Source organism: Melanostigma gelatinosum (genome assembly GCF_949748355.1).
Source record: "Melanostigma gelatinosum genome assembly, chromosome: 7".
NCBI lineage: Eukaryota > Metazoa > Chordata > Actinopteri > Perciformes > Zoarcidae > Melanostigma > Melanostigma gelatinosum.
The window spans coordinates 18906915-18932366 of record NC_136640.1 but is presented as its reverse complement, the minus strand read 5'-3'; the positions used below and the strand labels follow the sequence as shown (position 1 = coordinate 18932366).

The 25452-nt window shown below is 38.6% G+C and overlaps 1 protein-coding gene across 3 annotated transcripts in view; it reads left to right on the top strand.

Moving 5' to 3' along the window:
• Positions 1–14785, top strand: part of cadm2b (cell adhesion molecule 2b) — a 123072-nt gene extending 108287 nt beyond the window's left edge. For 2 of the 3 annotated variants that reach the window (XM_079272560.1, XM_079272558.1), the window contains 6 exons: positions 5409–5567; positions 5837–5927; positions 6113–6291; positions 10908–10934; positions 12764–12886; positions 12997–14785. In XM_079272560.1, the coding sequence (XP_079128686.1) occupies positions 5409–5567; positions 5837–5927; positions 6113–6291; positions 10908–10934; positions 12764–12886; positions 12997–13115 (698 nt within the window). In that variant the 3' untranslated portion in view covers positions 13116–14785. The remainder of the gene's footprint in view (positions 1–5408; positions 5568–5836; positions 5928–6112; positions 6292–10907; positions 10935–12763; positions 12887–12996) is intronic. The other variant, XM_079272559.1, reaches the window with a different exon arrangement.
• Positions 14786–25452: the final 10667 nt, after the last annotated feature.

Below are 25452 nucleotides of genomic sequence, written 5' to 3'. Positions count from 1 at the left end.
AGAGGAACTAGCTTCGCCCAGAAGGAAAAAAAACTGTGACAGAGACGATGCATTCGGCAGCAGATGGTGCAGTGTGCTGATCACACTAAACCAGCAGAAGTTATCTGTGGTTTCACACAATGAGCCTTACAAGCTTTCACTTTGTTGTATACCTCTTTCCAAACTGTCTGAAGCTTGGCACTTTGTATTTTTATAGCTTTTATTTCAGTTTTAAAAATGTACAAAAAAAAAGACAAAAACATTTTAAAAAATAGGAATGGAATGTTTTTCCTCAATTTGATGGCAGAGGTAAGCCGTGTGGAGCGCTTTAATGTAACGGAGCCTGCTGTAGAGACTCAGTGTGACAGTTGCTCTTTATTGAAGATTTGCACCAGAGAGCTTTTTCTTGGGGTTCTGTCTGTGTCTGCCCAGCACTACATGATGATTGATGGGAGAGGGGCTGAGATATGAAGTTTTCTTGTTGAAATGACAACCACGTAGATTCCTGAAAGGCCAGTGGAGAGCTGGCTCACAGCGTCACAACCAGACTTACTGTCCATCTCGAGAGGCACTAAGATGATCTCTTTTTTTGCTTTATGTCTTAAAGGTATATTTTAAGACAACTCAAAACGTAATATTAACATATATAGACATATGCACATAAAACAAATGCCAAGAGGTAATTTAACAAAGTTTAGGGGAGTTTATCCGTCTTTTGTGGATACAAATAAAAATTTAATACCTTCATCCCAGTTCAGCTGGCATCACAAAAGTGCATACAAACAAAATTAAAAAATAATTATTCCCAGCATTCATATTTGATGTATAAAATGGAATTGAGAATTGCACATCGCTAAACATGTCATGTACCCCAAGTCTACCCAAAACTGATGTGTTGTTTACAAATGTGCTTTTATTAGTTTTACCCGTGTATGGTGGGTTTTATTAAGCCGCTTGGGCAAACCGACCTGGTGTGATGCATCTCCGAGTCAAAGAGAGATAAAGAACAAAGCAGAGACTGGAGGGCTTGACTTAAAAACTTCATTTCCATGTCAAAGTGTCAAAGAGGAGGCATGTCAATCAGTGCTCCGGATCCAACTCTTTTGTAGGTGCTGCTTTAAAGCTTTCTGCAGCGAGTATGTGCTGGGAGCAGCATGTTTTGCCATTGGTTCTTCTGTCGTTGATCATTGCCGCCAGTGTCTGCTGTCAGTCAAATCTATGCCCACTGGGGGGGACCAGTCTACAAAGCTCCAAGATGACAGCAGGTGTAATAGCAAAAACATGTCATATTTATTTCATGCTTTGATGATTTGTTTTTCAACAATTTATATGAGAAGCACGCAGCATTACAAACCTCAAAATGCAACTGTCATCCAGTGTCAAATAATTTGTTTGCAGAGTATAGAGCTATACAAATTACTTGTGTTGCTGAATGACAGCTGGACTTCAAATTATAATCTGTTGATTATACTGTCACTTTCTTTGCATACATAAAGTGGCCTATATATTCCTTTCAGAGTGACACAAAGGCACATTCCAATACACAGAAGCTCCAACATGGTGACTAATTATATACTCTGTATATTCAGTTTGGCAAGGTATCAAGACATTTAAATCTAGAGATTATATATTATTATTATCATCATCATTTCATTTATTTAGTATTTTTTTATTGAATATGTGTGCTTCATTTTTAACTAGGCACCCATCCTGTCTAATCTGTAAGATTAAGCAGAGCAAAGATGAAATATCACAAACTTTGATTTATATCTTTAACAATATTACACCCTTAGGTTATACAGCTGTATACATATTTTGCTCTTTGCCGATGCTCACATCAAGTATCCCCAACATACTGACTTTTGTGCAACTTTTAATTGCCCAATGTGAACAGCAACAACTTTCTCCAATCAGTGGAAAAACATGTAACGACATGTTTACAACTAAAGAATCAAATTGGTCCTGCTGATTAATATGTGCACTGCATGCTTCTCTAATCTAAGTATCATCACTGTGTTTCCCATACACATCGTTTACAGTAGCAGAGAGTGGGGGATGTGGTAAATACTATGCAATAAGTGCATCTAACTCTAAAAACATTACTCTAATGTTACTATAATGTTTTCTGTAGCTTTTTTGTTCACCCACTCTCTACATTTTATGATAGGCGGGTAATATCTGAGTGTTTTGCAAATGAGCCATATTACAGGAATATACCTGTAGAACCTCATACTGGTTTCTCAGATGAATTGCTTTAGATGGTTTGATATGCTGTATTTTTAAGACAATGTACACTTTTCCTCCTAACTCCATTTTCCATGAACCCCAAGAACTTAGTTGAAAAACATTTAGAAACCAATAAAGTTCAATGGCCTGGGAATTGTGGAAGAAGTTACAGACGGTTAAAACAAGACATCCAAATTATGCTCCTCATTTTTATGGTTGATCATTTTTTTTTAAATTGATTAGTATCGTAATAGTATTTATTTACTAAAAAAATGTGTGAATGTATTTGGGCCTTATAGTTGCATTAAATTCATTCTCCAAGTACAGGCATCACATTGCTCTTCCCTGATACGCTGGGCATTGATCTTGTGAGGCTTCATAAAGGGAGTGCAGCTCTCCGGCATCATCTGCTTTGTAGAAGGATATGAGCTCACTGCACATCTCTGCTCTGATTTTATTGGTTGATTTCACATTTTCAACCATTTGTAACAATGTTAACTGTGATCTAAAATGACAACAACAGTTGGAGACCATTTGTTTGAAACAGTGTTCCCCACTACACTCACCCCCCCCCCCCACTTGTGTGCTGGTTTGATTTCTTACTGTTACTAAAATACAACAGCTTCTTGATGTGCCTTTTTTTGTTTGTAACTATTTTGATGTTTAGTTTATAAGTAAGTAAGTAAGTGCGATTTATTCATAAAGGGCTTTTCACAGACAAAAGTCACAAAGTGCTTAACAGGAGCGGAATTTCAAACAACAAAATGTGACCATACAAGGGCAAATCATTTACAAGAACAGATTGTAAAACATGAAACATGTTTAAGAAGGCACAATAAACAGAAAGTACACAATTAGAACATAGAGTAAAAGCAGGCCCAGAGCATGAGTTTTACCCAAACGCCAGACAAAACAGGTATGTCTTGAGCTGATTTTTAAACAAATGAACTGAATCAGCAAAACGTAGGGGTGCAAGCAGAGCATTCCACAACCTTGGTGCTACTGCCTCAAAAGCTCGGTCACCACGGGTCTTAAGGCGAGTGCGTGGGACAGACAGAAAATGTAACGTTTTACCTAAGAGCGCAAAAATACAATCTAAAAGCCTGTAGGGAATAAACCAAGATGCCTTTTTAAACTGCTATTACCAATGCATTACAAACATCAAGGCTTAATGATGAGCAAACAATTGTGTATCATAGCCATTTGATTGGTGCCAATGAGTGGTTTAAAACCACTTGTCAACATGGATAGTGTTGTATGTTAATGTGTGAACATATTTAACCGTTGCACTAGACCTCATTGATTCAAACTGGTAGAAAAATATGTTTGCCATCTCACACAGGAACCCAACCATTAATTTACCAGCAGAGCAGTTGTTAACATGTCCCATAGCACTCTTTACCCTCCAACTACCAAACACCAAAATATTAAATGTGCAAGATTGTTCACTAAGGATGAACAAGTTCCAATGTAAGATTAAAGACCCTGCTCAATGAGGCAAAAACTTTTATTTTTTCAGAATATAAGCTTTCAACAGCAAAGAAATTAGGTGACATCATTTTAAAAAATTAAAACATTTTAGGCTGTAAATATTGATCATAAAATAACCATAAAAGAAAATTGTTAAATGCTAATTTCTTCAAGGCTGAGGACAACCTGACCCAATGGACATAAACCAATAATCAATCTGAAGACAAGCCATAATTTAAGTCTTCCAAACTATACCCAACCAACCCATGATACGTTCACAAAAATCAAATCCTCCCACTGAGGTTCCACCTTGTTAAAACAGATGCAGGTGGTGATTACGAGCGCCCCCAGTGCCTAAATGTAGATCTGCTTGCCTCTTGGGGTTCTGGTTTCAAGCAAGTACACCTGGGAACATTCATATTCTTATGGAAACTGCCTGCGTTGCTAGCAGCCACCTTAAAACAGACTGACAGCTTCTATGGCAGCTCTGATGCTGCAGGCGACTTGATGAATGAGAGAGAAAGCTGGAGAGATTTGTGTTTGATGCCGCAGAGATACTTACTATCCCCCCTCTGTACTTCAGGGCAAAATGCAAGGCCTCTGACTTTCCTGTTTGTTCAAATAGTATGTGATGTCTGAAATTAGCTTTTAAATATATTCTAATTTCTGATGCATTAGTCGATAAAAGCATGATGTCTAAGACAACAGTGAGGTTGGATGTAAAATGGCGATTTTGTTGTTTCTTCTTCCTCTTGTAGTTATCTTCTTCTTCTCACTTCTAGTGTTGAAGTTTGACTTTTTGTGTGTGTCAACATGCATACAAAGTGACATTGTAATGAATATAAATCAGATGCAGATTGAGTTGCAAAAATTCCAAAAAAAAGCCCAGAAATAAAACATACCATTTTACATAACTTACAGAATCTGATTTACAAATCATTGTCCTACATGTAATTGTAGGTACACTAAATAAAAAATCACATCTCGGGAGAGGAGCAGGAGGAGGAGGAGGGGGGGGGGGGATGTAGTGTGGGAAAGATCTAAGGGGGTGAAGAGGGTAGTAGCTCCAGTGGAAAGTCTTTCTGAGGCCTTCGTCAAGCAATGCCTTTGTCCTTTTTTGCTGTTCAGTACAGCTCTTTCCAGAGAAAAGTGACGCTAACACACAAAGCATCGACAGGAGAGCAGCAGCAAACTACAAAGAAATGCTTCCAATTGTAAGTCAAGAGGAATCTCTAAATGAAGACGGCATCACAGGGCAGGGACAACACAAACACAAATTAAGATCTGAAGTTGTGTAAAGGGTGAATGTTCGGGCATGAAACTAAGTAAATGAATAGAAAGGTGTGACTACAACTGTGGAGATCCACTCTGCACTGCCGGGTGTGTCTGTTTGTGTTGACTGGGATGTTTGAGAGGTGGTCCTGGAGGAGCAAACACACCCATTCAACCGAGTCAGTGCTCACACTGCTCTCCCCTCACTATTCACTCTACTTTGACTTGACTTTCAAAGGCCAAGAATTCTCTCCCTCAAAGGAGATGCAGAGAAAAACAACAACAACATTGCGGATGTCTATGTCAGAAAAGCAACATTTTGAAATACAATGTCATGTTTCTCAAGTTTTAGTTAACATTCAAGCTGATTTCTGTTTCTTCCAAGCCAGAACTGTTCTCCAACAACATTAGCGATCCACAAGTATATTGCACCCCTGTTCATTTTCTCTGACTCTCTGCAGGCACTAAGGATGTGAATGCCACAGGAAAATCCTTCGCAGTGAGGAGTAGCCTCCAGCTCCAGGTGGACAGGCGTGACGATGGCGTCGCCTACACCTGCAGTGTGGAGCATGTGTCTCTGCCAAACCCCTACATGACAACTGAGGTCCTGGAGGTCCACTGTGAGTGCAGCCATACACACCCTGCAAAGATGGATCAGGTGTAAGATTAGCAATGAGAAGTAATACAAGGACTGAGACTACATTTATGTCTGCAGGTTTAGTTTTGCATTTGTTCAGGATTAGTGTAGGATTAGTTTGCAGGTAAGGGATTAGTACCAAAGCAGAACAGAGATATGGGCCAGAGCTAAGAGCTGCCCAATGGGTAAAGAACTAACTACTGTGGTGCTTTGCAGTGTTTGAGTTACAGCCTGTTTGTCCCCTCTCTGCAGATGCTCCCCATTTGGAGATCACACATTCACTGATTATTCCACAGGAAGGGCAATACTTCAAATTGGAGTGTGTGTCCATAGGCAACCCAATGTAAGTTGCCAGTTTTTGACACATTCAATTTGATGACTACTAGCATGAAAATAGGCAGAAATTTGACTTAAACAGGATTTGTCATCTTTACAGAATAGTTCTTCAGTTAATTCAATATGTCTTTACATTTAGGAAATCATATTCAGCAAGATGAAAAGAACAATGTGTGTATTTTCTTTTCCCAGACCTGAACCGGTGCTGTGGTTTAAAGATGGAGGAGAGCTGCCAGACATCGAGCGTATGATTGTGGAGGGCAGGGAACTAACCATCACCACACTTAATAAAACAGACAATGGCACATACCGCTGCGAGGCCAGCAACCACCTGGGGACCAACAGTGCAGAATATATACTGTTTGTATATGGTGGGTACTGTAATGGTTAGTCTTGTTATGGATGATGGGTTTTGTTATCGCGTCAAACTCCAGGCCTTGCAGCACACTCTGTGCTATCTTAAAGATGGTTGGTGTGCATTACAAAGATACAAAGCCAGAAGAGGGATTGTCGGTCTGGCAATTTTAACTGCTAGATGGTGCACATTACAACCATTTTAAAAAGCTTCTAAATTAAAAAGCATAAGAACAAAACAATAATAGCGAAAGACATTATGAAGTGTCGTATGAAAGATTTGTCAATATAATCACAACTGTCAGCGTCGCCTAGAATTCCAATGCTTCTGTCAAATAATCGATCATAACGGCTTTTGAAACATTTCTAATGTCAGTTTTTTATGAAAAGTAGATTGTGAACAGAAACTTTTGACTTTAGCCCTTTAACAGTCATTTGTGGTTAATTTATGAATATAAGCAGATATAGACTCCAGCTCCCTGTGACCATAGAAGTGTATAGCTAATGGGTGGGTGGAAATAATTAATTACTTTGGCTATAAAGTCATGTGCCAGTTCAGTTTAGGTCATATTTAGCTCCTCAACTAGAAATTATGTGCACATCTTTGGCTGTATTTGTCTTACCCTTTGAGACAGCCATTGGTTTCCATTAATTTAGAAAAATGTGAAAAGTACTAACTTATACTATGAATGTGTGATCATGCATGTGATCCTTGTAACTCTGACACTAATTAATGCAGATGTAGCAGTTGCGTACTCTCTGTTGCGTTGTGTTTAATTCAGGACACGATATCTTTTGATGGCTCCAACCAGACGTTTATTCATCGGACAGAATATTGCTGGTAAAAGACAGAACAGCTTCAGTGACTCATAGACAACGTTGTGGTCACAAGCTACGGAACACTGTTAAATCAAAAGGGACAAATACTTAAGCTAACTGTGGTTAGCATGTTACTCATGCTAAATGCTAAATGCTAAATCAGTTAAAACCATTTGCTCTAGAAATTATAAATTAAAACAATTATACGAACAAAAAGGGACTTCTAGACATCTCGATATATATCTCTCTCTATATATATATATATGTACATCAGACATCGAATGAGATGTTTCACAACGGAGCTTGTCACAGGTCAACCTACCATGAAAACCGCTTGCTTCAGACTAGTTCATGAAAGCTGGGCGCACTACTAGAGTCTGCAAGCAGCCAGCAGAGGGCGCTGTTACACACAACCCACTTGTCTCCATGGGGAACTAATGATACGTTGTAAATGATATTTAAACAAGTAAATAACATGAAAATGATAAGGATTAGCAATAACTTAAATAATATAGTAATACTAGCAACCAATGGCCAGTGATGGCAAGTGGAATCATGAACTCTGTTACACAGACTTAGATCAAATGTATGTTCTGCATAGAAATGAATGGAAACAAATGGCTGCCTGGAACAGAGAAACGATTAGCAGCATGATAAATGGATTGCACTACATTGCATTTCCTGCCAGATGGTAATGAAGGATTGGATAGAAGAGAGTAAAGGGTGGCTTCCAACAACTGAGTAACAATGTGAAACTAAAAGTAGTAAGTTTGTTTTCTAATGTAATTTTGTGGTTCAAATATTTAAAATGAAGTTTAACAGCATTTTAGGACAAGCACTGATGCATGTCACCAGTTTGCAGACTATTTCCTCGAGATTTCAGTCCCAAATCTTGCCTTGGCACAGTGCAGGATAACCCAGTTTACCTCACTGTACTGTACACATCGCTACATAGGTTTAGCTTTTGGACTCTTCCTATGAGGAAAGGCGGGGGGGGGGGGGGGGGGAGTGTAAAGGATGCAGAATTTAGCTTCCAAGTACTGCCTGGAGGAGAGATAAGTTAATCCCGAGATAGTGGAGCGTCTGAGAGAATAAAGACAGCATGGTGCAGGAAACGGATCATTAAGGCCTCTGCAGCACATGTTTTTTACGTTTATCAACAAGCCAAGTAAAAGTACAAAAACAAGGACAGAATATAAAAATTCAACATGGATTTATTTGTTACCATTTTTGCCAATTAATCCGTCCCACAGTTTGTTTGGGAGCGACTTATCACAGCGCAGACGCTGGACTTATTCAAGCTCACAGGCAGTTAGTGGATGCACAGCAGCTTCTTTTTTCGATTTTAAAGGCAGAGACTTTTGGGGACAGGAAGCCCTTCATTTGGGAAAAAAACAAAGGAAAAGGAGAATGACACACTCGTCAGCTTTTGTTAGCTCAGTCTCTTCTTTCCGCACTCTTTCCGCATTGAGGGTTAGGCAGTGGTGGCAGGCTAGTATCATCCTGTCATATCTGGGAGCCAGGTGCTGGACCAAAGTTCCAATCCTCACATCAACTCATTCAAATTCGTTTAAAGAGCAACATTCAAATTTCTTGAATTGATCTAGGTTTTTGAGTTGTATGTGACAGAGAGCTGTTCCTCGGCAGCCCTCTCACTAAATTCAACGGTCCTGCTTAGCAAGAAGGATGAGAAATTGAGTTGAGCAGGTAAAGGATGTGCAAGACGGGCTCATTTCCACCGATGATGACAGTCATTCTTCAGAGCTACATCGTGTCTGTCTGAACACTTAGGCGGTCTCTTTGGATCATCTCAGCCTCAAAGCCTAATTTGCTAATGACAGGAGAGCTGAGTTGCAATAAATGGCATCGCTCCGACGCAATTCATCACCATCTGCAATCATGCTCCTTAGTACACTGTATTTAATAAAGCGAGGAAACAACGAATAGTATAATTACTTTGAGATGTTTCAGAAATGGCAACAGTTAGTAGTTTGGTTAAATACAGTAGAGAAATAACTGCATCTGATTGTGAAGCTGCATTCTTCTCTCCTCCTTACCCTCACATTTCACTTGTTCATTATACATTTTGACCTCAACAAGTATGGCACATGATGAGTTTTACATTCTCTATGAGTGTGGCCCGTTTACCAACCAATCTAGCCTGAAAATGTATTAGATGTAAGAAATACGACTCCTTCATGTACAGTATGACTAATCCGTTTCCCAAAAGATGTTGCTTAAAGAATCTAGTCATTTGTCAAACACTTTCTATTTTATCACATGTGCATCTTTTGTTATTATTTTGCCTGTATTCACTGAGGTGATATATCAGAATTAAATCAGCACTCCAGCCACATGGAGTAATTTATTTATTTTTCCTGTAAGTTTTGTTGAGTCTGTTCCCCATGGAGAACTTTTTTTTTGGTCGCCCTCATGTTGCTGCTTTCATTTAGTAGATGTCATCACCTTGATGCCTCCATCTTCAGCTCCCCTCTTCTTTAGCCTCTGTTTTCCCAGTCTGCTAATGCCTATACCCTCCTACATCAGGCATAGGCAGTGCCCCACCCCCCTCCTCCCATTGCCCCGCCTCAACGCTCCATGCACTCACAAACACGACACTGAACACAGTTGATGATTGATGAGCTAACAGCCGGGCTTTGAGCTGGAAAATAGCAATATTTTCCTGGACGAATTCAATACAATGTCTATTTTTTCTCTTTCCTTTCTGCTTTATTTTTTGACACAACGCTGTTACCTTACCATCATCTTTATTGCAGTTTCTCAATAGTTTTTATCATCGGTAGCTGACAATATGCAGACACTGTTGGAGTATGTTGCCACATCGGGTAGTTACTGTTTGCAAACCACCGCACAAATTTACATCTTCGCAGAAGCAGAAAATAGAAAACATGAGTGTTTATACTGTTGTTGTTAGGCTGAATGATTTCATTTTTTCCTCATGATTTCATGACAACCAAACAATAAGAACACATGCAATCGTATTTGAATAATGTTTACCAAAATCGCATGCTCCATGTAATTAATTCATGTTGTAGTGTTTGGAAATGACTTTTTCCGCAAGATCACTCTGCAGGTAATACATGCTAACTACCCTAACAGTCAAAATAGCTCTGGTGTTGTAATAGAGAAAACTCAAAGGTGTCTTAGATTTGGGTTGTGCTTTATTTTGATAACCAAACAATGGACCTTAAAGGTGCCCTTTGGAGTGTTCCTGTAAATAAACTAAAGTTATGTTAATAAGTTATATTAATATTCATTGTTTCTTACCAAAACCCATCATGTGTATCCTTTAGGTTTAGCAAACTTGTTGAAGACTTGAGCTGTGACTTAACTTTTCGAGCAACTTTCCATTTGGCCATATCTGTAGATTCTTACTTATTTTTCATCACATGCCAAATATTTTTAAAAAATATTACAAATTTCTTGTGGAATATGTAGATGCTGGCGAATCACATTACTTTTTTTTACAAAAATGTTTATTTGTAATTTTGACGCATTAAGGATGTACATATTGAATTACACCCAAAACAATCGCAATCTTTACATTTTTGTTCTTCATCTCGTCCTTGTTGTTATCTTGTGCTGCTCTCCCAGATTTCCAGTAACTGCACTTATGCATGCATTTGGCTGTGACAGCAAGCTTCGTCACTTCTGCACTCGGTCAAAGTAAAAAAAACAGACCATGCTAATTTCTCATGTTTCCTATACGAACTTTGTGGTCACCTTTTTTATCACGGTGTTGTTCCCCCTCGTCTTCCCTTACTGCTGTCACTGTCTGCAACCATGGCAACAGCCAAAGACATTCCAGGGCCTACAACAGGTAAATATCCCACTAGACGATCATTGCAAGCCAGATTTACAGTGTGTGATGCTGAAACTGGATCTGGGTCAGGACGCATCACAGCCTCCACACAGCATGTGCCAAACCATCACCATGCATGGATGCTCACTCGGCTGACGCCAGCCGCTTTCTCTCCAGCCATGTCACAGGCTGCATAAGTTATCACACAGTGTGTTTCTGATTTGGTTTGACTTTGCACAGTGAAATGGACGTCTTTATCTGAGTGAAGCTGGGATGGAGATTGTGTCAGTGCCAGTGTGTAAATATTATATTTCAGATCATGTGATTACTTGTGATCTTTCACATTTCGGATCACATAAAAAAATACATCTGTTCATTATATTTGTCTAGGTACATTCATGATTTAGTATGATGTGCATAGCATGTGGTTGCAGCAATTTAGTTTGATATGGTATTATGTGAGATCTGCCAGACACAATGAAAAGAAGATAGAAACAAGATTCACATTTCTTTCTTGATACACCTAAACCCCAGAACAGACCAAATATTGCAAATTGAGTCATTGATGTGCCGTTGAATTGTCTTGAGTTTTCCTTTTGTGACAGTGTATAGTTTCTTAAGAAATCATCTTAGATATTCAAGAACGTTTTGCATCATTTTTAAATGAATTACCGCGCTATAGTTTGTTCCAGGATAGACATACGAATAATCAGTGTTTTGAATTGAAGTCAAAAATCTGGTTGGAGAAGTATAAATACTCATTTTGTCACACCGTAAGTGGAAAACATAATTGGCAAGTTGTGTTGAGATGACATCTTCAGCTGCAGTGCAACAAGAGTAGTTCAGCTTGTCTTATTCCTGTGAGCAGTGTGCACCAGCCCAGTGTGATATGAAAATTACTTATGCCCCTTGTTGACAGCGGAATCACCCGAAGAGATCATTATGTCCATCGACATGCAACCGAAATTCAACTATTGTACCAAAACAGTTATTGCTTCAAAGTGTGAAGTGCCTGCTTGTGAGTCCCTGATAAAACAATTGTGGTGGTTCTATCCTGCATGTAGTTATATAAACTGCATGTTTCTCGATGCCATCTCTTTTTATTTTTAACGTCCCACACTGGGTTGCTGAAAATGATGGGTGCATTTCGTTAACAGAGGAGTATAACGAGGTTTGTAGGAACATCCCCGCCGTCATTTCCCAGGGTCACTTTGCAAATCTGAGCGCAAGCCATAGCCATCCATCAGCTTGAGCTAATGAGAGCACACAAAGTGCAAAGACACAGCCACTTACTGTTTATTACAGCACAGGCACAAAGGCATGCTCCTTCCTACCTGGGACACCTTCAGCTCGCTCTCTGCCCGGGGGACGCTTCATGTTAAATAACACTCATTTAAAAAACCTGATCGTCAGCAGCTGAATGTGAAAACACAAAAGATAGCATGTGTAGAGGCTTTGGCGAAAAAACTAAAATATCACTCAGGGCTAGACTTCAGTTTTCTTGTAGCATGTTGCTGTTGCTAATGCCACATTTTTTGAATTGTGCAAAAATTTGTGGTATTTCCTATGATTGCATCTTTTCTACCTCAATGTAAGCACTTCAAAGCAGCGATGACAGGTTTTCTCTGAATATGACAGAAGCTCATTTGGGACTGCACACTCTGTACGAGTGTGTCAAAGTGTTAAAGCTACATCAGGATTTTTTCATGACACTTGCAAGAGTAAATTATTTTCAATGCATTTGAATAAATGTCTACACCTGCATTAGATAGCAGCTAAACATCTTGCAGGTGTTTCTTTTGTCTCCACTTTTCCCTCCATTTGTCTCTGTCTCTGTCTTTGTACAGATCCTAATGCTTTAGGACAACATGGACCTGACCACGCTTTAATTGGTGGTGTTGTTGCAGTCGTCGTCTTCATCACCTTGTGTCTGATAATAGTTCTTGGACGATATCTGGCCAGACATAAAGGTAAAAGAGGTCACTTGAGCTTCCTTGACTAACAATTTTCTTGACCGGAGTAAATGTCTAGTGCATTTAAGCAGGTGGATAACTTGCTGTATGGCTCTGTGTGTCTACAGGGACGTATCTAACACACGAGGCCAAGGGAGCAGAGGATGCCCCAGACGCAGACACAGCCATCATCAATGCTGAGGGAAACCATGTGCATGCAGAGGAAAAGAAAGAATACTTCATTTAGACTTCTTTTTCTCTTTTCCTTTGTTTCATGACAACTTTACTTATCATTCTTTTGTCTCCTCCAGGAAGCTCATGCTTGGATACGCTTATTTGTAAAGCAGTCGCTGACAATATAGCATTGTCCTTTTGTAATCAATGTCAACCTTGTACAATTAGATTATTTCCATTTCAGTTTCATGGTGCCTAAATGCTGTACATTTTTCTGCATTTCTTCCATCGCTTGCATTAACTTTTTTTTCTCTAGTCTCTCTTGCTTTACTTTACTTTAAAATTCACGATCAACAAGAAATGTACTTCAACTCAAGTTTGAGTCGAGTCTTAGCTTTCTTTTCAAAAGGTTTTGCTTTAAGAATACATAAACAGGATTAAACAGTGGTTTTGGATCTTGCCTCGAGCTCACACAGCCAAACTGCATACATTCAAAAGAAAATGATCAAATTGACCAGAAACTTTGACAAAACAAAACATTGAAGCACAATGTATGTGATAGTCTGTACAATCAACTCCCTCCTAACTGTCAATATATGTCTGCATTGATTTACTTTCAGTTTTCACTCATGCTGTTGATTTGTACCAACAGAGAACAAGTTCGAAAATTTAAGCACAAAGTCTGAGGACTAACATGGAGGGAAAATACATCCACTGTTTCTTGTCTCAGGATTCAATATGAGTCTAGATGGAGAGATGGTGTCATGTGATGAAGATTTCAGTACACTTGCAGTTATTGTCACTTTCATTTTGGTTGGCGATTTGATGTAAGGTCCTAACTGAATGGGTGGAACCTTGTGAGGGTTCATTATTTATGTTGACTTTTATTGAACAACTATGCTCAATGTGTGGATATTGCTGTAAAATACTTTGCTAACGTGAATATTGGTGAACAATATTGTTGAATCTTGAGATCCCTGACATATTACAATTTGTATATTAGCATATACAGTATTTAAAGTAGTCCACAAGTCTTGATTTTTTTTTCCATTTATCTAACAAGAGGTTGTTTTACCAGGTGGCATGTAAATAATGTGTAAGTATTCAATTTTAGTAAAAGATAAAAACTCTGGTTATAGATTTTAATTTCAGGTCTCATCAGTTCCCATCACTTTGAAATTATTTTCACAATTTGAAAGATTTTTTTTCAAACAGGGATTCTAATAAATTGCTTAAAATTAAAAAAAATAATATATTCTGGTCAATATATGTATTTATTATTATGATTGATTGACATTTATTGTATAATACTATATTGATTGATATTATTGCTGTTATTACTGAAGTAGTTGTCTGACATTAACTTTTCCATTTTTTAATTCTGTAATTTATCATTAAAAAACAATACAAGGATCACCGTTATGGCCTTTGAGTTTACTGCAAACAGTACTAATGTTGAGGCATTGGTGAATTAGACATGTCCTCACTGTATATAGTCACTGTATCAAAGACATTGAACCACATTGCCAATGCTCATACATGTTATTTTGTTAGTTCGGTATGAAGCTATCAATAACTCATTTTGTACAAAGTTTTAATCGCTGTAATTAATTTGCTTTTTATGGGGGATGTGTGAGGTTTGCTTTTTTCTCAGTATTGAATATTAATTTTTCAACTATGCCACTGTAAAAAAAGAAAAAAAGAGAGACAAAGTGCGGATTAAAATATGAACTTGAAAACTGCCATTTTGTTGTGACTAGATTTGTACTTTGAAATGCACTCAAGAGGAATGCTTTTTGCTCGTGAATTACAGCTCTATTACCCACAGTCACAATATGAGTCTGCATCTCTAGTTATATCAAAGGGAGCATGGACGGCACTATGACCAGAGCTGCACTGTAATTGTTATTCCTTGCAACTGTTGAGTATTGCTCAGCCTTTAGTATTAATAATATATGCAAAGTGTTGAAGGATTAAAAAACCATGAAGCTCCTCAGGGAAATTGCCTGAGGCTCTGAGCTTGGTTCATGATTTGTGCATTAATACAGGGTGACAAAAGGAAGACTTGAGTCTCCCCAAATTTCTCCCCGTCTCACTGGAAGCGAGTTCGATATGCTTGAAGTGGCTTCAAAAAATGTCCCGCAGATGTCAACGCAGCAGGCTGCTGTTACCCTTGTTTTAACAAACTTAAGAGAGGAAGAGGCTGAGAGGAGAAAACTGGAGGCAATCCTGGATGTCCGGATGCAGCTGATTGCTTTAATTGAAAGTGAAACACTTACGATGAAACTTTATTGATCCCTGTGGGGAAATTAAGTCATTGAATAAGCAAATAACAGCATCAAACAGGAAAAAAGACAAATGGAATACATGTCCTAAATACAGTAGATTACAAAAAAGGAAAAAAAATGTCGGAAAAAGTATTAGCAGTATAATAAAGTAGATACAATTGTGGAGTTCAAATATATGCAGATGTTGCCATTGTACTGGTGCAAAACATGGAAGAGATTGGCACGGGTAGTATAGGAATCCATGTCTTCTTACTGTAAATAAGGATTACTGCAGAATAAGAATGTGATATAGATGATGTTTAGAGTGCATGAAAATGCAGTCTTTACAAAAATCTAATAGAAGTGTGCATATGAAAGTACCGTGATGTATGAGGGACATTAGAGAATTCAAAATTCAAGTATTCCAAGAACATTGGGAGCAAAAGTGCATTATATCCACAGGGCCATATGTATGGACATGAAGTGTAATGGTCTGCAGACGAGCATTATAAAGACGAAAGCAAATGTTGACGATAGTATCTTACGTTTGGTAGTAATGTGGCTACTGCATGTACAGTAAACCCTACCAATTTAGAATAAAAAAGAAAGCACATTTTATGGTCCATTTTCACTGCTTCAGTGACACAGATGAACTTTTTGAAATTTTATGATGGAAATAATAGCCTTGTGCAGATTACTGAGCTCATATTAAATATCTAGACCTCCTTAAAGGGAGATCTCGTTGCAGGACACGGGGCCCGTGTCATTATGATCCTCCGTTCTTCAGCTCCCATTGACCTTGAGCATAATGTTGCTTCCCAGCAGACTAATGTTGCCATTATCAACACACAGTCCGGCCAGCCATCTGCCTGCTTCACACAATGCTTCGCTCCCCCTCTCCGCTCGCAGAGACACGGTTCCCAATGCTCAATTCATAATCATTACCATCAAAAGCCCAGCCAGTTCAAATAAACATCAGCTTCCACTATCACACTCCTTCGCGTTATTAAAAGCTCAGTGCTTCGTTAAGCTATGCAAATTGAGATAGACTGTCTTGAATAATGCCTGGCAGAAAATAATGCTAAAAATCCATCATAATTTAGTGATTGGATATGGAGGGGGGGGGGGGGGACATTCATGTGCAATCGTAAATAACGAGTTGGAAAATGGATTTTCTCTTTACCCTTGAAATGTGAGAACCATACCCTGGGCAATGTAACAATCGCAGGATGACCTCCGAGGAGGCCTTGTAAGTCTTACTAAACTGAAGAAACTGATACCCACTGTACCCCAAAGGCAGTGTCCATATCAGTCCTCCAGCTCACAATAAGCTCTTATCATAGCAGAACAGAAGTCTGACAAAATCCTTCAGGGACAAATTGATATCTTAAAAAACACATTATTACACTTAAACATATCAGGTCTACAGCACAATTCTGATTTAGCAAAGTTAAACATTAATTCATGAGCTAATAATTGCATTTAGGTGGGGTACTACATGAGCATTTGGCTTTTTTGACTGAAAAGTTCTACAGTTACTTGAACCAGACTGATATCAACAGTGTGTGTTTTAGTTCTGCTGTAGATTAGTAACGACTGGAGGAGCCGCATCGCAAGACTTTGCATGAAAAGCGCTCCAACAAATACCGGCCCGTATTTTGGATTAACAGCAAATGTCATGCCGAAATAACAGTAATTCCTCTTGTTTTCACTATCCAAGCATGTAAATCGCCTTGTGTCATTCACTGGGTGATTTATTGAGAAAGTAAGGATAAAGTACCTAAAAAATGGAGTGGGATTGCAAGGCAAATGCAGTATGTTAAACAGAAGTGAGAAAGAAATCTTAGTCCTCTGGATCAGGTTTTTTAATTACAGATTGAATATGTATTGGTGACACTGTGAGGTAACCCATTAAATCACCCAAACCTTGAGTCAATACTGTATTTACTGACAATCACAACATTCCCGACTGGAAAAAATCTATCCAACTATACTTTTTGTTTTATTAATATTGTGTCATCTTTCATATTGCCTGCCAGGCAGGACAAATATTTTTGAAAGACTTTACTTGCAATCATTGCTCTGCGCCCAAAGATGAGGTGCAAAGAGACAGTGGAAGATGAAATTCACAATTTTTCAATATCCTCCTTTTCATTTTCAAAACTTTGAGTTGGGAGTCTCCTATCGTTGCCCTTAGAAGCCCGAGGTTGAATTGTTTGTGTAAATGCCTTTGTCTTTGATTGACAGCTCATTCTAATGGAGAATTGGGTAGAATAATAATGGCATGTTTATAACACTGGTGCTACCTTTGAAAAGGGTCATTGCAGAATAATCTCATGATAGAAGAATAGAAATGTACTTTATTCATCCCCAAGGGGAAATTTGTCTGTGGCAGCAGCAAACAGGGTTACACAATAAAATAAAATAAAATAAAAATAAAATGCCAACTAGTATTGCAGTTACACTCCACCCACAGATAGATGAACTAAAAGGTTGCTTGATTTTATACAACTTCAAACAGCACATTTCAGTTCTATATATGTCATGTCAAGGTAATAAAGGTGGCGCACAGCTGAGCCTTCTGTAGCCCCTTTAACTAAAGCTGCAACATTCACACATCATCTGTATCGCTGCTGAATCAGAGGGCTGTAGGATATCATCTTGAGATGTGTTTTGTCTAATCATATTTGATGAGATTAAACAGATCACTCACACTTCCACTTGTGACAGGGATGAGTGGAAGTCAGAAGGAGTCAAATGATCTGGAACAAAGAATATGAGCTTGTGTATCCCCCTGGATGCATCACCATACCATTAGTCTAGATGAATGTGTACAGTCAGATACAATTCCCTTGTTTGCTGCATGAGGGCTTCCACTTTGTGAGGCAACGGCTCTGTTGTTCGAATCAGGCTACATGCAGACCCGTGGATTGATGACTGAAAAAGGGCTACCCACTGTATTTTAAACTCATTCATCCACACTGACTCACATTCTATGTGGTGCATCTTTAAATAGCCTGCCCTGGGATTGTCTTCCATTTGATTTATTCTTATATTGTATTTTTTGATCTAATTAAAACAAACTTTTCTGTGTTGTTTGGCTGAATTTTGAATCGTGCAGGCCCAGGAGAGTATCTAAAGGGAAGCCTGATCTAGGGTAGACTTTTGGGGGGGGGGGGGGGGGGGAAAGCTAGTACCTGTGGCATAAGGTATGCAATAAATAGAGTGCCATCTGTTAAGATTTGAGCACTTGAGATTCTTCCAAGCAACTCACCAGAGACTTAATTAAAGTTGGAATATTAGTGAGTGGGAGACTGATGTTACTCAATATAATGACAGCTTCAGGAACTATTAGCATTAGTTTGATAACAGAGATTTGAATGAAAAGACAGTGCTGCTCTTTTATTTATGCTGTTATCCTCAGAGATTATCATAAAATATAATAACAATGCTTTTTACCAGTGGTGTTTTGTGCAGCCGTCATATCTGTAGCCCATTTCGCACAGAGATGCCGCAATACTGCCGTAAAAAGGATCCGCCGTTAAGCTGGCTTTACTTTTTCAGACTGAACCAAACAACGGTGGTTGCCGTGATTTCAGGTAGCACGCCGGCATCACTGGAGGCGTAAGGCTTTTTTAAATCCGATCTCCATTTGTCCTAGCAGGGTCTGCCATTTCCAGGTAATGTGCACATCTAATGGAAGCACTGGAAAATTTGTTCACGCAAAAAATATGATAATTGACACCTTTTTTTTTTACCAAAAGCAACAATACCTAACTTGTTTGTATGAACTAAAGTTCTTTCAACTTTAGTTGTTGAAAATCTCATGTACCGAAAACTGTACTTCAAACATTCATAACCGATGTCATAAACTTGTGTGGTTGGAACAATTCCATTATTCCTGTTGTTGGAAGAGTGTTTGCCATTCATTATTAAAGCCTTCTTGATTGAAGATTATTGTGAGGTTTACATAAATGTGTCTGTGCAGCAAATGCAAACAACTGGATGATGTCCGAACACCATCAGAAGTGACGAAAGTTAGTTATTTGTTTTCTGGACGTCCTGTCCAGTGAGTAGGATTTAATTAAAAAATCACAACCACATACCCAATTAACATAACACTCTTTCTGCGTGTATTCTGTTGTAGAAATTTCATTTTCAAATAACAAACACTCTCCAAAGCAAACAGAATAATAATGTGCAAACAGAGTATTGAAAAGGTTCTGACAAACTGCTGTGCCTGCAGGATGCCAGCTGTTTGGATGTGGGTGGACATCAGGCATTGGCATCAGCCTCATTATCATCAAGGTCCCCATCTCCCTTGTCTGGATTTTTTTTTCAGTATTTATAGTAATGACATAGGATGACATCGGTTTTAATTGCCCCTGGTTTAAAATAGCTTCACTAGGACAACATATGCTTTGGCTCAATATGCTGCTGTCTGTTGTTTGGACTGTGCTTTTCTCTATTAAATCAATAGTCATGTATACATGTGTTTATCGTAGATGTACACAATTGATTTATCTGCAGATGGTGCTTGTGTTTTATCGATTTAAAATATCATGACTACCCTATTTATTTTATATAAATATTCTATTTTAAGTTGCGCATGACCATCATTAGTTGTTTGAACTGTTATATGTGAATTATTCTCAAGGAGCTCAACATTTGGTTTTAAGCAGACACCACTGTTGTTGCTGGGAAAAGCACCCATGCATTGTAAAGGAATGTAACTGCACAACTGAGTTTTTCTTTCTCATACAATGAAATTCTGGCAGACTAGATACTGCGAGGCCTATTGACACCAACAGCCAGTATTACATGTTTCATTTCAAACATGAAAACATGCCTGATACCACCTCCAGTTGGCACAAGTGTCGCCAGATTTTCAGGAAAAAATAAATAAAACTTCAGCATGGTTAACAGGAAAATGTACATAGAAAATAAATCTCTGATAACACAAAAACCCTAATATAAATCTATATCTGTATTAAAACACTTAATAAATCATTCATACTTTCATACTCAAGCTTAAAACGAAGAACTTCTCGTGATTTATTGGGTTGCAGCTGTGTCAGCTGTGTAAGAGCGCCTACAAAAAGAGGGGAAGGGCCAGTGGGATTGCTACGGCTTGAATACTTCCAGAGCAGTGTGCCAGTCGTCTTTATGATGCCAGTCAGTGTGATGGTGGGCTTCAGGGATTACTCCAGACAGACAGCTCAGTAAGACAACTGATTAAATTGTATAGTGTGAAGAAAGAAAATGTTTAATTCAGTCATATTTAGTATTCATGGGATGGACAGCCATACAAGAGTTCACCTTGAGGGGTCATCAGGGGAGAAGGTCCAGAATCCCAAAGAGCTCCCACGCCAAGCTTCCACCTAACACTTGGAAACACAACTGATTGTGTTTTTAATTGCTTTGACTATCAAGTTTACTTTGGCTGAATTGAAAATGGCAATGCAACACATAGCGAATTAACAGACAGATATGCTGTGCAAAAGATATTCTGTAATGCACCTATTGTTACATTGTGATAGATTTACCAACGCAAAATCAAAAGCTGATCTTCAGCTGGTGTAAATTAATAAGTTCAACAGTCAACTTTAATATTCCTGTATGAATGTTTTATGGCATTATAGAGTATCTTACAAAAAGAAAATGAAAAAATGGTGCACGTGATTGGCTTCCTTTGGAGGGTATATTTTATTATCAAAATGATCAAGTGCATATGCCACCACATTTATTATATCACAGTACCATTAATGCTGCAGAATAACTTGTGGAGGAGTAGAGTACAAATGTGCTACGTCTAAGAAAGACAAGTTACGATTAATAATTACCCAGGAGTCTGTACAGTTTGAACTATATTTTCTTGCATTTGCAACCAGCTCAAAGGACAAATATTGTTCACGTTTGAACAATGTGGGAAGAAACCAACGTGGTGGACGATAAAGGTTTCTAAGACTAAGTTTTGGAAATTCCAATTCAAAAACCCTCTCTTCAGTGTTTGCAGCTTCAAGTAATGCAAAACAATACCATTTATATTAGCTTGGCTCTGTGAAAGAGTGCCGGCTATAGAGACATAATATAATCCCTGTGTGGAAATACCTCACCATGGCGTTCAAAAACTAATTCAATTATATGCATCACCAGTTCAATAGACCTACAGAATTGGGTTGTTGTCTGAAATGATGAAAGAAAAGAAAAATACCAGTAAATCATGTGTGAATGAAGTTTAATGTAAAAATGATTTTCATAAAGAGTTGCCAAAATGGGCTTTGAGAACAAGGGGTAGAATTTCTGCAGGCATTTGCCAAATAATTTAGTCTTCATCAACTACAGGTCCTATTTACTTTGCATCTTCAAAGATATTCCTCTGGTTGGGAGATAATATGATGGAAACGCTTTCCCCTATTTAGCAATAAGCAGTGGAAACATGATCAAATACACACTATTGTAAGCGGATCTAAGGACATTGTTAAGAAGTATTAATTAAGCTCGTCATTAAAAATGATGATACTGTACATTGATAAACACGTATATCCGCCGACTAATACATAATAGTGTGTTATAAACCATGTATCTGATAAACTGCTCATGAATGCTAAATAGAGTAGAGAGTACGTATGGGAAATAACAGAAAAGGTTCACAGCACAGTGGAAACTGCTTTTAAAGGAGACTTTCATGCTTATTTCCTGGTTCAAACATACTAGAAAATGTTAACATGCTTTAATGTTCAAAAAACACATTCTTATCCTCATACAGTCTGTCTGAATATTTCTGTATTTTGATCGATACCTCATTGCACCAAACATGGGGTGTGAATGCATCTGTGGAAAGTCAATATAGATGATGAGTTTCATGATGAAAACCAGGAGATTCCAGAAATGTTGGCAGTGGGTAAAAATCTCAGTTGATTGATTCAGAAGGTGATGTGTGTTTTTTTTCCTCACTCCTTTCATGATCCAGCTTCTGAATGTCACCGCAGTAAGTCAACAAGAGATAAGAGCACGCAATGGCCTCACCAACAGCCTGAGCCGTTTAAGTTTTAATGTAAAAATATTAATATGCCACAGGACAATGAAACGCTGTGACGCAGGATAGTGGAAGGAAATGAGCACCACCAACGCCCCAACCTTTACCACCTGCACCACCTTGTCCCTGCGGTTATGTGGTAATGATGTTAGAGTGGCAGAGACCCCTGATCAGAGGAAACACAAAAGCACCCCAGAGATTTTGAGATACTCCGAGCAGAACCTTTATCTGCTGAGCCATCTCATTGAGATGTAGCCCAAGCTCATTGTGTCCAGGTCGGCAGGACGATCATCATTAGCAAGTGGCCTTCTATAAAGTATCAAGCGCAGTCCGTGAGTTGAAGGACAGTGACATATCCCATTGATTTAATTCTGCACTCCAGAAATGAAAAGAAATAATGACTCAGGTTAAAGTGCTGACTCACCGATTTTAGAGTGTTATGTATATACATAACACTCTAAAAACTGAGTCAGTATGTGTGTCTGTATTATGCATTGTATCTGTATTTGATATACAGTGTAGAGCTCTTAGCCCTTTCAAGGTTTCACCCTAGTGAAGGTGTTAAGTCATCTATCCTAAAACATCTTGTAACATGACGAGCCTGAACAATACGACCGAGTCACATTGTGTGAAGTAGTGTTTCTGCTCTCTTTCCCTAAAAGGTAATGTTTCATTTCATAAATGTGTCAAACTCACTATCCTACCTCCCATGGACTGCACTATTTGTCTATCAGTAAGTAACTACGGATAGAGAATGCAGAAGCTGCAGGTCAGTTACAATAACAAAGAGGAAAATATACGGCTGCTAAGGGGTGGTCTACGCTTGACTTGTCAATGTGTATTGAGAGGCAGTGCTAATGATTTGCACCTAGCTGCAGTACAGGTACTAAAAAGGCTCCACTGTCTAGATCAGTATTGCAGACAATGAAGTTAAAACTACTAGAAACAACATGATGGATACATCTGGTAGATATCAGCAATGAGCCTCTGATGAAGGGAGCAGCTGCCGTTGACTAATGTTGTCATTTTCCACTTGGCGATTCTTAATCATACCTCGAGGCACAAATGAATCATGACTTTAGTGAGAATGGGAGTCATTTTTTTGCAATGTCAATATCATATGGTGGAACATCACAAGTGCTACTCATCAGTTCACTTAACCAAGGAATGAAGGACATTCAAAATGTGCAACAGTAGGCAAAAGAGCACGACACTATTTTGGGACAAACAAACATTACTCAAGAGACATTTTGAATTATTGGCACTTTTAAGTAAATCTTTAGGATGTGTCATCTGATGTTCTGTATGTCTATTGTAGTTATGGCAGACAGAAATGAAGGAGAAAATCAATGAAGCATCATAAAAGTTATCTGTGCATGGAATGAACCAAATTAACGGTGTGGAGTAAAACCAGTCTGTCTTTATTGAAAGAGCCTTTACGATGGATTTCTTACAAAAGTTGACAATTCATTCTCCGTCGGTCCTTGCTCTATAAAAGCTATTATGAAATGATGTGAATCATTACTTTGAATCATGGCAGGTAATATTTAAACGTAGAGAGCACATAGATTTCATCTTTGGGTGTGTGCCGGTCCTCTGTCCCATAGGATTTAACTTTGGCGAACGCAACGGTGGACTCTTCGTGATTAATGTCAGCTCATTTGATAACATATCGACTGATGTCCAGCTTATCCAAACTCTGCACAGATAAGACTAGAGATGATCAGCAATATTACAGCAGAAAAAAAGCTTTAATTCAGTAATGCAAAGCTATCCAACTATTCATCAAATGATTTGATTCATTTATGTGTCGAGGTGATGCTTCGTAAACCTTGTGTTATCTTTGTTAAGTATTTTGATATTCAAGAACATTTTTGCATGCTATGATTTGTTCATTATTCATGATTCATTATTGTATATCCTGCTGACCCCAGGCCAGTATAACTGTTTCTCTGAAACCACTTAAGATTCTTTTTAAACAAGCGGTAAATGTTTTAGATAGGAAATCAACGCCATTGTGACACATTGTCCAAATACACCCTCTTAAGTTTCTCATTCTTTCTCAGGAGTTTGATTGATATTTAAGATAATTTACAATGCTTCTTCTCTGCCATTGGAGAGCTTTTTTTTTAGCTCAGCTCTGAGCTAACGAGTAGAGGCTCTCGATCTGCTCAAAACTCAAACTTAAAAGGCAAAGCGTGTAGAATTTAAGGGGGATCTATTAGCAGAAGTGGAATATAATATTCATAACTATGTTTTCTTAAGTGTATAATAACCTGAAACTAAGAATTGTTGTTTTCGTGAACTTAGAATGAGCCCTTCATATTTACGTAGGGAGCGAGTCCTCTTTACAGAATCCGCGTGATGCATGTTGCACCACCGTGTTTCTACAGTAGCCCAGAGTGTACAAGTCAAACACGGGCTCTAACGAGGGCCTTTTAGGTTTTTTAACTTGTGCGCCGAGTTTTTCATTTGTCCCCTTAAAACTTGCACAGACTATCATTATTTTTCCCATGACGCAAAGAAAATTGGATATAGAGCAATCTGTCATGTCGACATTATTTTGACCATGATTCAGGTTTTTAATTGTAATGCATTGCAATGTAATAGTTGTCCTGAATGAATGTGCTGGTATTTATACGTTGATCCCTGTTGATGTTTGTATAATTGTTAGTGCGATAGAGACTATGTAATGCTCTTGCATGTAAATTAATGTATTTAGTAATATACACTGCAGCTATAATAAAGGCATCAACTGACTGATTCAGCCTAGAGACCTTACTCTAGAAATGCTTACTAAGAAAGGGCTTTTAGAACCAGAAACGCAAGATGAGGGGGCGGAAGAGGTTGCTCATCCAGATTTGGAGGAACAAATCCTGGGGGAAAACCGGAATGTGGATGCACCTGAGAGTTGAGCTCTCCTCGATAAACAAACAGTTCTGAAGAAGCAAGTTAGAGGTCTGACTGGAGTATCCACTCTCTGAGGGCACAGCGAGAACAGGAGACGACAAGCTGACCAGCGTCCCCCAGAACAAAGGAGACATGGAACTCAAATCAAATGAGCACCCCACGGCGTGGCCATCTCTGCCTCAGGTATCTGTTCA